The 14,349-nt window shown below is 35.9% G+C and overlaps 1 protein-coding gene across 2 annotated transcripts in view; it reads left to right on the forward strand.

Annotated features, from left to right (window-relative positions):
• GALC (galactosylceramidase) overlaps positions 1 to 14,349 on the forward strand; it is a 36,538-nt gene that overhangs the window by 5,239 nt on the left and 16,950 nt on the right. The window contains exons 5-7 of one of the 2 annotated variants that reach the window (XM_071745828.1): positions 1,174 to 1,313; positions 3,186 to 3,224; positions 7,778 to 7,905. In XM_071745828.1, the coding sequence (XP_071601929.1) occupies positions 1,174 to 1,313; positions 3,186 to 3,224; positions 7,778 to 7,905 (307 nt within the window). Of the gene's footprint in view, positions 1 to 1,173; positions 1,314 to 3,185; positions 3,225 to 7,777; positions 7,906 to 13,123; positions 13,255 to 14,349 lie in introns of both variants that reach the window. The other variant, XM_071745826.1, reaches the window with a different exon arrangement.

Below are 14,349 nucleotides of genomic sequence, written 5' to 3' on the forward strand. Positions count from 1 at the left end.
ACTTACTGTGTTACTCTTTGTTGTAAATAGTGTAGAATAAGGAATAACTCCAGTCATTTGCTTTTGTCGTGTAACATTAATGCTTAAGGCTGTATCACAGCAATGAACATAAGTGATTTATCATGAATTTCTGAATAATAGATTAAAAAAGTTGGGAGGGATAAAGTAAATTTACAGGAGGTAAAAATCTGTAAATTTTATACACACTAAATTTAGTTCTGTGCTCTTATTACAAACCCATCCCCCCTCTGTGCTGTACTGCTTCTTCTGATTTGTCTCATGTATGTAGTTGAGTTGTAAGATGACTTTCCTGTCTCCCTGTTTTGATAGTGAGTTCTGTGAGTGCTATGGCAGTACAAATGTGGAACCCTGTATTTTAATTGAAACACTTTACAAAGTGTATTTCACATAAAACAAGGGAAGAAATCTAACAGTTAAATAGTACCTAGTACCCCCTCCCCCAGGGATCAGGTTTTGCTGTATCCAGCAAAAATCATGACTTGGTGCAGGATTTGCCTTTAGATGTGCACTATGACAAGCAGTAAGCTTACTATCTGTTACTAATTGTTATTTTTAACAACCTCTCCCCTCAGATCAAGATCTCAACAAAGGAGGGGGTTAGGCTTTGAATTAGCCTATAGTGTCTTACATCCATTCATCAAAAAACTTTGCAGGATGTGGTTAGGTTAATCTGTTTTTCTTATTTACTGCAAGATCCAGTAAACTTGGAAATGCTTTTTCTTTAGTGTAATCTACCTTCCTCTGTTATGACCAACTAATCACTTCTGAAATACATATTCAGGAGATTAATTGGTATTGGTGTTTGGTATTGATCCCATGTCTGTACCACTGTAAATTTTTATCCTAAAAATCTGAGGAATTTTAAACCTGTTAAAGCTGGAAGATTTTATGTAGCCAATTCTGCTTTAATAATAAAGGTTTCCTACTAATAGCAGCTATTAATATGTTTGACTACTATTTATATTGGAACATACTCTCCAGTTAATTAAGTCATGCACTTACACTTCATTTCTTCACTAGAATAATGTGAATTTGAAGTGCTTATCTCTGCCTTCATTTTAGGTGGAACAAATTACAGCTTGCTATTGAAGCTTGTTGAGTTATGTAGACCAAGCACTTATGCTATGATCTGGTTTTGTTCTCTCTTTCCAGGGTTACCTTGGACGTTTCCAGGATGGATAGGGAAGGGTGAAAACTGGCCCTATGACTATCCTGATGTCACTGCTTACTATGTTGTTTCTTGGATATTAGGAGCAAAACAGTATCATAATTTGGACATTGACTACATTGGGGTCAGTAAACCAACAGCTCATGTGTATTTTATCTATCTTCATTCCTAATGTCTTGGTCTTGTCTCTCTGTTGTTTACTGGAGAATGGGGATGGGAGAAGAAATTGTTCTGTAATTGCAGTTTTGGCTTTTTCTGTTGCAAGGGGAAAGGAAGAAGTTACATTAGTTTGCAGCCTTTCTGCAATAATGGCCATTAAAGCAGACCCAGTGTAAAATGTCTAACCTATTGCCTTCCTGGTTCTAGAGCAAAGTTACCAGAGAATGTGAGAATTCTGAATTCTGTTTTAAGTTTGTAGATTGTCTTTTTCTGCCTTGCTTGTTCTGCTTGGGTTTCCACAGTTGCCAGCAAACAAAAAGCATTCGTTAAGACTGAGTTTGTGCAAATCAGCTATCATGACTTGTCATATAAAATATTGTTGCTGTTTTGTGGAAGAGCAGTCCTGTACAATTTCTTCTAGTTTTACCTGCATTGTTTATAGTAGATAAAGGTACATGTGTTACAAAATATTGTAACTGCAATATTGTGTTAAAGTGCAATATGTGGAAGAAGTGAATAAATGGGAATGCATCCCGTTCATGTTTCTGGCTATTTTTAATTCTGTCAGTCTTGCACTTTGGATAAATGTAGTGATTCTTCAGTAATTCAGTTTGTGGGAAAGGGAAAACAGATTTTCTGTTTGATTTTCTACTTGCTGTGCTTTTAGAGTTTGATAAGTTCTGTGCTTCAAGTGCTTGAGTAATGTCTGGCTTTTGTGTTGTTACTTCATGGCAATTGGCTTTCTGAATTCTGCACTTCTAAGAAAACGGAATTTCTGCTTCTACAGGCAGTGTGGTGACATTTCATGTTGTCTGATTTTGTTGTGGGTATAATGTGAAATACAGGAAAGAAGTGAGGTCTGTGAAGGCTTAGAAACTTTTAGTGGTCTGATTCTACATTGTTTTTACTGCTGTTGTTCTTAGCATCAGTTACATATCATTCTTTGCTTTATTATGACATGAGGCTTTCAGTAAGTAACTTTTTGATTGGCTTATTTCTGAAGTCAGATATTGACACATATGGAAAAACCTATAAATATCAAAATTAAATGGACATATCCTGCTTGCTTGTACATAGCTGGGTAATCTACTCCTAGAGGTAGATATTTTCACCTTTACTGGTGAATGTGAGTCATAGTGTTCTTGTTGCAGCTAGACAAAAAAGAAAATTAGAAGGTTTCTGCCTGCAATTTATTGTCCAGGCTATTTGGCAGAAAGGAAGAGCATGCTTCTGAATTTATAGCTGTGTTTAGCTTAAATACTCTTTCCACAAAAGATGAAAAATCCAGACCAACAGAAATGAAATAATTTTGTCTCTGGTCAAACTATGCTGGATGTCTCTTGTTTTCAAGTATGGATATAACTGTGTCTTTGAATAACCTCCCCAAACTGTAGGCAAACGTTCAATATGCAACTAACTGTACCTCTCCTATGTCAGTGTTTGGCTCCAGGGCCTGTTCATTCGGACCACACCTTGAAACCTCAATGTCTTTCTCAATGGTTTCTAACTGTGGACCCATTGGTAATAATGTCATGTTTAACACTGGCACCATTGTAGAGGTCAAGCAGCTCTAGAGTTCTTTTCAGCAAGAAGGCAATCAGTAGACATTAGAGATAGATAAAGAAGTGGCAAGTTTGAATGTTCATACAGAATTTTTCCCTGAAGAGCTGATAGCAGAACTAACCAGAGCACTTTCCTCTAGCCAAGTGAAACCATGGAGTCCATTAGTGGATTGTATAATCTTATGTACTGACACATATAATATACATAAAGAAAATCTTGGTACACATTGACATATCCTGATTTTTCTAAATGGCTTTTTACTTTTCCTTTATAGATATGGAATGAAAGAGCATTTAATAGCAAGTATATAAAGGTATGTGTTTTTCCTTATTTCTCTAAAGTGAAATATTTATCTTTGTTGTAATTTGTAAGCACTAGCTTGCAAATTTGCCTACAAAAGAGATCTAAATCCTGCTTCTTCTTGTACTGTATGCATGGAATACTAACAGAATCAGATCTTTGGCTCTTTTTTGTGTGTGTGTATCTGAAACTTAGTGTGAACTTTAAGCATGTCAATGTATGCTAAATGTTTAGGACCTCTGCATTTTAATGCAAGCTCCAGTTGATGCTACTGAATTAATACAAATTCATTATCTTTGTACTGGACTGGATATAGTTTTAAGTCAAAAATTTGGAGTTTCTTTTAAATTCTATGGCAAAGTTCCAGTGGGTAGAATACCCTTAAATTATTTCTAAAAAACTGCAGGCTCTTATTTTATGGAAAAGTTAAATTGGAAAACATAATGAATGCTCTGTGTTTTTAACTGTGCATGACTCAGTACACCCTGTTCTAAAAGTTGTAGAAACACAGTTTTTCACATAACCAGCCTTGAGATATGTCTAATATCTCTCACTGCTGCCTGCCTCTGCTGCCCTCTACCCTTCTTTGGAAACTGTTTGTTATGTTCAGATGGATTCAAAGTTCAAGCTTCTGCTTTGTTTGTTTCCTTGTTACTGCTTCAAGGCTAAGAAGAAACAGAATTACATCATCTTAAAAGCAGACGAGTTAAATTGAGTGTGTAGAAAAACTGGTTTTTTTTTTTTTTCCAGAACTCTGCAAGTATTGAATCCTATCTGCTTAAATTTAGTCATCTAGTGGCTATTAAAAAAGATTCAGTTCTTACAGTTTGTGTACGCTGCATGAAGTTACTCACATTTGTCTGTGGCAGCTTCTGTAGTTACTTGGTTCAATGATCAGTTATAGGAGGATCGTACAGGAAGAAGTGTACAACAGTTAAACTTAACATTGCAATAAGAGCAAAAAGTTATCTTTAAGTATCTTTCATGAGCTGGTGTATATAAAATTTTGTCTACTACTGAGAACTGAGAATCTCCTATGAAAGATTTCTTAACATTTCTTTTAAAAGCTGTATTTCCTACATTGTGGAGTTAGGTGAATACCCTTGTAGCTGTTTTCTACAACTTGTCAAATGCTTTGGCTGAGGGAGTGCAGAAAGCTTGGTGCTGGTCATAAACCTTTTACAAAGAATGCCTTGTATACAGCCTTATGGATTTCTCATCAACAAATATGTTATCACCTCTGTATTTTAAACTGAGTTACTGGGGCCCCAGTAACTTGGTTTCCAAGTCTTATCACATTTTAGACCAAATTCTGTTATATATTCACAGCTAATGTACTCAAAGGTATTTTCTGACTTTTGTAGGCTGCTAATCCATTAGTTCCTTTTGGACAGAGAGGTTTGGCTCTAAAGTTCAAGAGTGGCTTACAAAATCTCTTTCAGAGAAAACACAAATACAGAGAGGTGTGACATAGCAATCCGTATCTTGGCATCTATATCAAGGTGTCTTGTTCCTTTGAGCATGTTAAGTAACAAAAGTGGTGGATGTACAGGTGCACAGGATGGTCCTTAAATCTGTCTACACTTGTCCAGTGAGCGTGCTTAAAATACTCTTAAAAGTCCCATCCCAATGTGTATTCAGCACAAACTATAAGTGTAACTTTTAAAAAAATCTAGGAAATGATTTTGTAGGGTGTGTCTTTATTACAAAACCTCCTCAGGAGTAGGTTATTTCTGTGATATTTAGCCTCAGGCAATGAGAGTTCCAGGCTTTTCTTTTTAAAAAAGAAAAGTGGTTCACTAATTGGGTATGGGCTAATACGAAAATCATTAAGGATACTAGTAGTTTCCTGAGGGATAATTCTTGTCATAGGTAAGTTGCACTGGTAGGGGAAGAGGGAGAAATGTGTGTGTGTATGTGTATGTGTATGTGTGTGTGTGTGTGTGTGTGTGTGTGTGTGTGTGTGTGTGTGTGTGTGTGTGTGTGTGTGTAAGGACTTCAAATAGAAATCTATTTTTGCTTCTGTAACATGAATAGTGAACACCTAAAAGGAACTGAAAAAACTTGTTTGCAGGCTGGAATAAAACAATGCAAGTAGGATGGAAGATAAATAGTGATGAATTTGGGGTTTTATTTCTTTACTGACTAGATGTTACATTGCTTGGAATGCCTATGAGACTGAACCGCTTGTAAAAAGAATCATCAGACAGAGAAGGGAGATCTTGCTTTAAATAAAATACTCACTTCACTGTATCACTGATTGGCTATTTTTAAAAAACATTGTTTCCTGAGTTCCTGTATGTCTTTTAAGAAATAGAATACTCTAGTTTGTTCAGTCCTATGTCATCTTCTGGAGGCTTTCTTATGTGGGGGAGGATGAATGTGGAGAGCAAAGTTTCAAGTGAAGGTGAGGAATTCTGCTTGTTAGCTTTTTTAATACTGTTGAATCTGGACTAAGCTTTGGGCTTCTAGACCTAAATATTTATTTTAATACCTGATCTTAAAATTACCCAAATATTTGCTGAAAAGTGTCAGCCTTCCATCCACTGTATGTTAATTGTCATAAGGCTTTTTATTTGACGCCCATTTTATCATTCTTTCTCTTAGACTCTACAGTGTTGCATGGCACCTATTCTCTAATGAGCAAGATAATTCTATTTAGTTTGCTATTTTGAAAGATGATCTATTCCTTGAAGTGTGCTATTGCACACGGAACATTTTCTGTAGTGTTTGACAAATACATGACATAGATAAGCTCTTGGTTATCTTGCTGATTTTTCACTTGTGAAAAGATAGTCTAGTTACTTCACCCACTATGGTGCTAGTTATGTTACTTACTAGGTAGAAAAAATTATGTTCATTTGGCTTATCAGTTCTTATTCAAGAAGTTTCTGTTCATCCAGTTATATTTTTGATCACTGTCATCTTAAACTGACCCTAAAATTTAATGAGTTACTGTATATAAACATGAATTCTGAGTGTGGTAGAACCATTCTGTATGAGTTATTATGCAGTGCACTTTGAGTGTGTACAGCTCTGTGTCCTCAATACTTGTCCTTCAACATTGAAGTTCTGCAACCTTTCTAGTAATTTTGGGTTTTGTTCTTCTGTGGTTAGGCAGTTTTTCCAAATGTCTGGCTAGCTAGAATTTTTTTAATTGCAAGGACTTTGTAAGTATTTCTACCATTATGAGTTTTTCTTCTGGTAAACTTAATGATTCAAAAGCTTCAAGCACTTGAATAGAAATTCATTGCTACTTTTCTACTTAAGAACTTTTATGTCCTTTAGGTCTAGGCTTTCGTTGTCATCAACACTTGGACGTTGCTTTATGTCTTTATTTGACTACATGTTAAAATAGATATCTTCCCTACTCTCCTTCACATTTCTGGAGGGCATTTAAAAGAATTTATTTAAGGATTCATGCCTACTGATCTTCATATAGTTAGAAAAATCTTTTTCATTCATACATACATACAGCATGCTATATCCAATATTGAAAAAGGGATTTTGAACTGAGAACTGATGTCCTTTTTCAGATGCAACTGTATGTGAAAGTTGCTGAAAATACTGTCTAATTTTTTTAATAGAATGTTCAGATAAAGCAGGTTTGTATAAAACCAGCTCTGTATAAGCCTGGTTCATTCTCAGCTGTTAGAGCTGGGTATATTTTGCCTGGATATATTTTATCTAAGAAGTTCTACAGGCAGATGCGAGTGGTTTATCATCTTTGACAGAGAAATAGTAAGAAAAACTGTAAGGACAGAATAGCAATTATCTTCTGCTGGTGTTTAAAATTGATTGCCTTCAGTTCTGTTTTAAATATACAATTCCAGTTTTGTGCATTACTTTCTTGAAAATTAATGAGACTTATTAGAGCTAACCAGTGAGTGAACTTAACAACTGAACTATCAGGCACTTTAAGGTGAAGGTGTTGGGTATTTTCATCAGCAAAATATCATGGGAGAAGAATGTTTAGGGTACTCTTTACTTGAGAAGGACAGATACTTGCTACAGATTTCTTTTCTTGTGAACTGAATGGTTACAAGGTCTTCTCTATTTTAAAATTTCAGTCCCAATTTTCTCAACATACTTTTTTGGGGACCAGGTTAACTTTCACTTCTGATCACTTCTGGAGTAAGTCAATCTCCACATTCCGCCCAGTCATCATTTTTAGATCAACTTCACTTGACTGTTATTGTAATAAATCTGTTACTTGTATGTACTGAATGACAGCATCAGATGGAGTCAGTATGTTGAGAGTGTCCAGGTGGAGTACACCTATGCATATTCATTGGTCTCAAAAGGAATCAGAGTAATGAGAAGCCCATTTTCATGTAATGGCTCTCTGAATGTCATAGATAATCCTTCCATGTTAAAAATACCCATCATTAACTTAGTCTTAGTTGGCATTATGCCTCTTCTTTGAGAAGCGAGAAATTGTTGTATCCATCTTGGTCTGAAGACAGATGTTTTCACTGATGACTCCTACACTTATTTTCAGTCTTAAATTTTCATGTTGCCTAGTTGATGAAGGCTGTACTTTAAGTGGTGTTATCTGTTACTAAGGTACTTCGACAATCTTTGGACAGACTGGGTCTAAGGAACGTTGGCATCATCGCTGCAGATGGAGATTGGAACATTTCAAAGGAGATGATAGTTGATCCCTATCTTAATGATGCTGTTGAGGTAGTCGGGTAAGTGTGGGAGAAGGGAGTTTTACACATAGCTTATTGTTTCATTCTGTAAGTAAGCCCTTAGCTTCATTTTGAGAAGTTATATACTCTTATTGCATACTTCCTGGTCATTCCCAGTTTTGTTGTCATCATGTGCTGTGGTGACTGACTACTCTTTCCTGTCTTCCTTTTGCCTTTCAGTTTAGTGCATGTGTAAGGTAACCTTACTACTCTTCCATAGCTTCTTTCAGGTATTCAGTTGGGAGCTTAATTTTAGGTCTTTATCTTATCAATAGCATATGACAGGATACTTCTAGCTAATCTGCATGTGCATCTGCAAATTGAGAAAAACCGTAGGACTGGATTTTTGGTTTGCATGAAGTTTTAATTTCAGGTGAACCTGAACTTTCATTTACCACCTTGGGACTTTCCATGCATGCAGCACTCCTTGTTAAGTGCCCTTTGCTTGAGATTTTTCTGGTCATGTCCTAAATCTAGAAGTTTCTATTTGTTGCTTACATCTGATAACAGGCAGTATATGAGGTACATGCACAAGGAGTGAATTAGAAATAAAAACAGGCATCTGAAGTTTATTTTTAAACTGGTACAACCATCTTGGTTTTAGCACTTAGGAATGTCCATTGTTGTAATTCTAGCAAATGACAATTCAGTTGTTTGTCTGTACTCTTGCTCCATAATACACTTCCTTACTACCTTGCTTCTGTTAGGTGGCTTGGTACTTATTCTTCTATCTTGATTTCTTGGTAATATCTGATTTCTCAAAACTACAAATTAATTTTTAAAAATTATAGCATGTTCCCAGTGGAAATGACATATACGTGTATAAAATGTTCACTTGTATTACATTTTTAATTACTTACCTCTGATAAGCTTACTGTGATAAGAACATGTTTGTAGTCCCTGGTGTACCATTTATCCACATCTGTGCATAAGGGGATGTGAAAAGTTCATATTTGTTTAAACTCATGCATTGTTTAAAGGTTATAGCAAATCAATAAAGCAGATGTGTTGGAAACTTCTTTCTCATGCATTGAGCTTTTAAATGCTCATCAACTGGAAGTGGCTGACTGGGAAATACCAAGTGTACTGCCAGCATTAAGTAATTAATTTGGTTTAAAAACCTATGATTTTAGGTTAGACAAGAGTTGCACGTTAGTAAGTTGTAGTGCATTAGGAAATATTTTAGTTATTGTTTCCATGCTAATGAAACTTGCAGAATAAATGCACTGAGTATGTATGGCTCTTATCTGTCAAGAGCTTGACAGAATGAAATCTGTAAGTATTTTTGTTTGTAGCCTTTAGGGCCACGAACATATTTTAGTTCTTTAAGATGAAAGTTATTTTTGTCAGAGGTTTTCTTTCTTTCCAACTCCCTTGCCCTCTCTGATCACAAAAAAATGAAGAGCTTTGAGAACATTTTCTGTGCAGTAGTGTCATTTATCTGTCAAGAAATAAAGGTTAGTACAAAATGAGAACACCACGTTTCTCAGCCAGCGATGACTTTGGGGCATCAAGTAGCAGAACAGAGTTCCTGCTGACCTAGAAGAAGATAATGATATTTGGGCATCTGTCCTTCAGATGCTTAGTTTCAGAAAGCTGCTAAAAGTACATTGTATCTGTATATCTCTTAGATAACAGTGTTTAGTTTGCAAAATGTGCTAGTAAATCTGTTTTCTCAAGTAGTCTAAAGTTCTTTTCTCATAAATCCTTCCCTGTACATTGCTCTGTAATCTCTTTTAAAGTATAACTCTATCTATGACCTCTTAGTACTTCAACTGTGGAATGGAAGCCTGAGATTAAATTTGTATTGTTTTATTTAGAAATTATCAGACAATTGAATTGATTCCTTTGGCATCCATCCAGAAAAATAAACTGACTTTTCACTTTCTTTGGTCTTCCTGTAATTTTCTTTGTTTCTTTCCTCTCTGTTGCATCAGTTAACTTTTTAGCTTTATACTATTGCTCCCTGTGGAACTTTATCCCTGTCTAAGTTACCATATCTGAGGTAGATTTAAGGCTAAGTTTCTGTGTTTGTTTTTTCCCCTCTGTATTTGCTGTCTTTTGACTTGTGGTTGAAAAGAGAGAGGACTTCATATTTTTCTTTAGAGTGAAAGCTACTGATCTGTTACCATTTAATGTGTTTCAATGGCTGAAGAAGTCATCTCCCTTAACATATTGCTTGTCACTGTTTCATACCAATGAGTTGCAATATTTGCTAATGAAAAAAGGAATTATGTTAGAAGAGGAAAAGGAGAACCTTTATGTGCTGCTAAACTTACCTAACCAGTCCTCATAAAGTGCTTGAAAATGTAAAAGAAAAATCTGTAATATAGTTAGCTGAAGTCTTACATTATATTATACTTCCTTATACTGTTTGCAAGACCATCTTCACTGCAGTCTTCCCATGTTATTTTGATGTGTGCTATATATTCATACTACTTTTCTCCCAGAATGTATTATGTTTTAGTACTACAGCTTTGTGTTAGACATGGATTTTGTTTGCTGTGTTTAACAAAGTCTAGTTCTCTTTGGCATGTTCTTTCTTAAGGCCTGTGTGCTAATACACAATTAGACTTGAATTGGTGGACAGTAATTGTATGTTGGATAATGGAAAAATTATCTACCTTTATCAGAATCAGTTTTTATTTACCAGACAGAACAAATAATGGTTTATTTCTGATTGATGTAGCTTGAGTCTTTTCTAATACACTGATAAAATAGCAGAAACAACTGCTGCCATTACAGTTTCTCTTTTTCTTGTGTTACTTACTGTCTGTCATTTAAAAAAAAAAACGAAGTCATGGTAATTCTTAAGGAAAAAGGAGACAGGCGGTGTATTTTAAGAGCTACTTGTCAATGACCATGGCTTTTATGTAAGGGGTTTGTGTTCTGTTGATTTTCATAGCTGGAACAGTTGAAACTTTAGGAGTCATTAGTCATATGAGCCAGGAATGCTTTCTTGGTTCAACAGGAAGAACAAGTTGAGCTCACTGCAATTTGTTCTTTCTGAGGCAGAAAATATTTGCTGTAAGAGAAAAAGATCAACTGACTTGTCAAAGACAAATCTACTAACAAAATACTATCTTCTGGATTAATATGATTTTGGATCGTGGTGCTTTTGTCATACTTTTAAACAGGATTTTTGTGTTACTTAGTTCAAAGCACAAGCTAGCTACCTACTTATGGTTTTATATAACTGATCTTAAGATATGTTTACTCTCAATTAAAACCAATGGATTTTACTTCTAGAACAGTTTGGGTTTTTTTAATGCCTTATTTCTGAAGATAGAATCTGTAATTAGAATTATTGACTAACTTGGTTTGCAGAGGGTCAACTGACTGAACTGCCCTGCATGAAGCAGGTGCAGTTATTTCATGGTGCTGAGGCTTGTTCTGTTTTAATATATCCTCAATCCCTCTAGACAACTTATTCCATTTGACCATATTTTTTGTCTTTTTTTTTTTTTTTTAAAGTTCTTATGCTTATCTGAGTTTTTAATCAGTCCACAACCTTTTATTGCAAGGGATTATTCTGTTCCAGATTTAAGACTTTCTATCTGTATCTGTTGAACTTGGTGAGGTTCCTGTCAGCCTGTTTTTTCCAGTCTGTAAGTTCCCTCTAAATCACAACTCTTTTTCAGCATATAACCATTGTTGTGGATTAACCCTGGCAGGCAGTTCAGCCCCACACAGCCACTCACTCAGTTCTCCTCAGAGAGGATGTGTGGGGAAGAATGATAAGGGTGAAGGTGAAAAAAGCTGTGTGTGCAAGCAAAGCAAAATGTGAACTTTGAGTTTTATTAAAGGCATCAGTCGTTTTCTGTCCACCTTGGTGGAGACTTTGCTGACATTAAGGTATATGACGTCTGTTGGTTTCACTTTGAATGCACAGGTATTCATCTTGCAGTAGAAAGCAGTTGTGTTTGCCAGGCATGGTTTATCCCTGTTAAATCCATGCTGCCATTCCCAGTCATGTGCTTACTCTTCTTCTGCTTGAAAATGCCTTCCAGGAAGACTTGTTTTGATAGCCTTCCTCTGCTGAGGCTGGATTGATCTGTATTTTCTCACATCCTCCTTGAAGATGGGCTCAACAGGAACCTCCCCTAATTGTTAAAAACTTCAGCATTTATAGGAATGTTAAGTCTGAAAATCAAATACTGCCTTGTTCTAATGGGAGAGGTAACAGGAAAATACAAAGCAGAAGTAATACTGATACTGTGTTCAAAGGTCATTAGGTTCTCAAGCAAGTTATGTTGACGCTTCCGGGTATCATCAGACACATAATCTAGTTCAGATTCTCATCTGTGGAAAAGAATCTTGCAGCACTGTTTCCTGCAGGTAGTGTTTCTTGTTAGAGAAGATGGTATGTGGTAGAAATATGCAGACTGATTTGAATGAGATTAGACATCTGATGTTATCTGAATTTACAAGTAAAACAAACACTGGTTAGGAGACCTTTGGACTTCAAGAAACTGCATTGTTAGACTTGGGTCTTATGTGACGTTTTAGATCTATTTCATTGACTCCAGGCCTTAAAACATCTCTAGAGGAGTACAGAGTGGTTGCAATTTTAAAAGTTGCATTTTAAATGCAATTGAATAATAAGGTTTGTATGTGTCTGGTGGTTTTTCTCATTTATTTATTGGTTTTGCTTAGGAAGGACTGATGTAATTTGTGTTGCTTCACTGTTAAACTGAAATAGCTTATTAGTAGGAAGAATAGGGGGAATCAACTCCTTTTCTTAATTGTTTACTGTGCTTTCACAAGCTTCGTAAGTCGTAGTTCAGTTGTCCTAAATGTGGTGCTTGTGGTGCTTGTAACCTAACCTTCAGCATTGGAACATCCAAGTGGCTGATCTGCAAATAATGTCTTGCATGAAATGTGATATGCTTTGTCTTTATTTGCAGTCTTTTGTGTGTGCAAAAATAAGAACCAAATGTTTTTAATTTTTCCTTTTGTCATGTATGGTCTGGGTTTGGCATGATAAAGGAAGAAGGTGTCCAACTTTGAAGGCTCTTCATGCTTGACAATCTATTACATTTTGTAACAGTTGCTGTCCAAGTTGTAAAAGCAAGAGTTCAACATGATTTGGTTTTGAAATATGTTCAAATAGTGCTGAGGAGGATGCTGCCTTTCCCAGTATAAATTTTTGACAGTTTGAAAAACATATTTTTATTTGTCCATTCTCTCTGTTCTTTGCTCTCCTATTTTTTCCAAGCTGTTGAGGTACACACTGGATAAGCATGGTCTGCAGCAGGTGAGGATCATAGCCAGCGACAGACTGTGGGAGCCCATTTCCTTTGTCTTGCTGCTTGACTCTGAGCTCCATGAAGTGGTCGATGTGATTGGGTAGGGGGTTCTCTCTTTTTTTTCCTTCCTTCGTCGTTTGTTCATAATTTGTCTTTATCTTATTTATTTTTAACAAGCACATCCAAAGCTTATCCTCTCTGCACTCTTACCTGCAATGAAAGGATTGATACTGTAATCTTTCCTTACTAACCAACATCAAATCACCTGGACTCTTGTACTGCTTATAGCCTCAACTCTTTGATCAAATCATCAGTCTCCTGTCATGTGGAAGATTGCTGTTGACATCAGTTGCACTTCTGATGAATTAAGGTTTTTTGGACAACCCTGTTTATTCTGATTGTTTTTCTTCCTGTATTTGGTATGTAAAAAGTGCTTTAGCTTTTCAGTTTTTTATACAGCCTTTATGTTACTGGCTTCCACTGGTCTGTTACAGAAATGTGTGTGATCCAGAAATTAATTTGGACTATGGTTCTTTTTTTTTGCTGCAGTGTCTTGATTCTTTGTTCCCATTTTGCTTTGTTGTGAAGATTATGTTTGGGAAGCGTGCAACCAGCTGACTTGTTTTTCTAGTTCTGTGGTTTCATCATATGATGCTAATATTTTGCAAAAGTAGTAGACCAAATTTGAGATTGATGGAAAAGTGTGTAGGCCTTTTTTTTTTTTTTCTCCAATGGCTCTAAATTTTAATTATTAGGTTTCATAAGCTTGCCTGACCCAATCATCTGTTTCAAATGTGTCTGTTTCTTGCTTCAGTGTGAATCTTTTTCATTCAGCTTTTATATCTGACCCATAGAAAGTATAGAAATGAAGTTTTCCCTCCAGATAACAGGTACCTTGGATCATGTGTGGATCAACAAATGAAAGTCTTTGTGAACTCACTGTGACCATCTGCAGGTCTACTCTAGTTACCATGATCCCAGCACAGTAAGCATAGTTGCTTTCGATTTTTTGCAGCTACAAGTACCTGAGAAGAGCCGGTTCCTGAGGCTCAACTGTTTTACTCTGTCTCCTTGGCTGTAGTTACTTGACTCCTTGCAAACATAAGAATTAAGTCCCTACTATGATGCAATCTTAGCAGGGAGATGAAATACTGTCTTGTGTAATGAACAATAAATTGGCTACCAGCCATTTAGA

The sequence above is a fragment of the Heliangelus exortis genome, chromosome 5 (genome assembly GCF_036169615.1).
Source record: "Heliangelus exortis chromosome 5, bHelExo1.hap1, whole genome shotgun sequence".
Taxonomy (NCBI): domain Eukaryota; kingdom Metazoa; phylum Chordata; class Aves; order Apodiformes; family Trochilidae; genus Heliangelus; species Heliangelus exortis.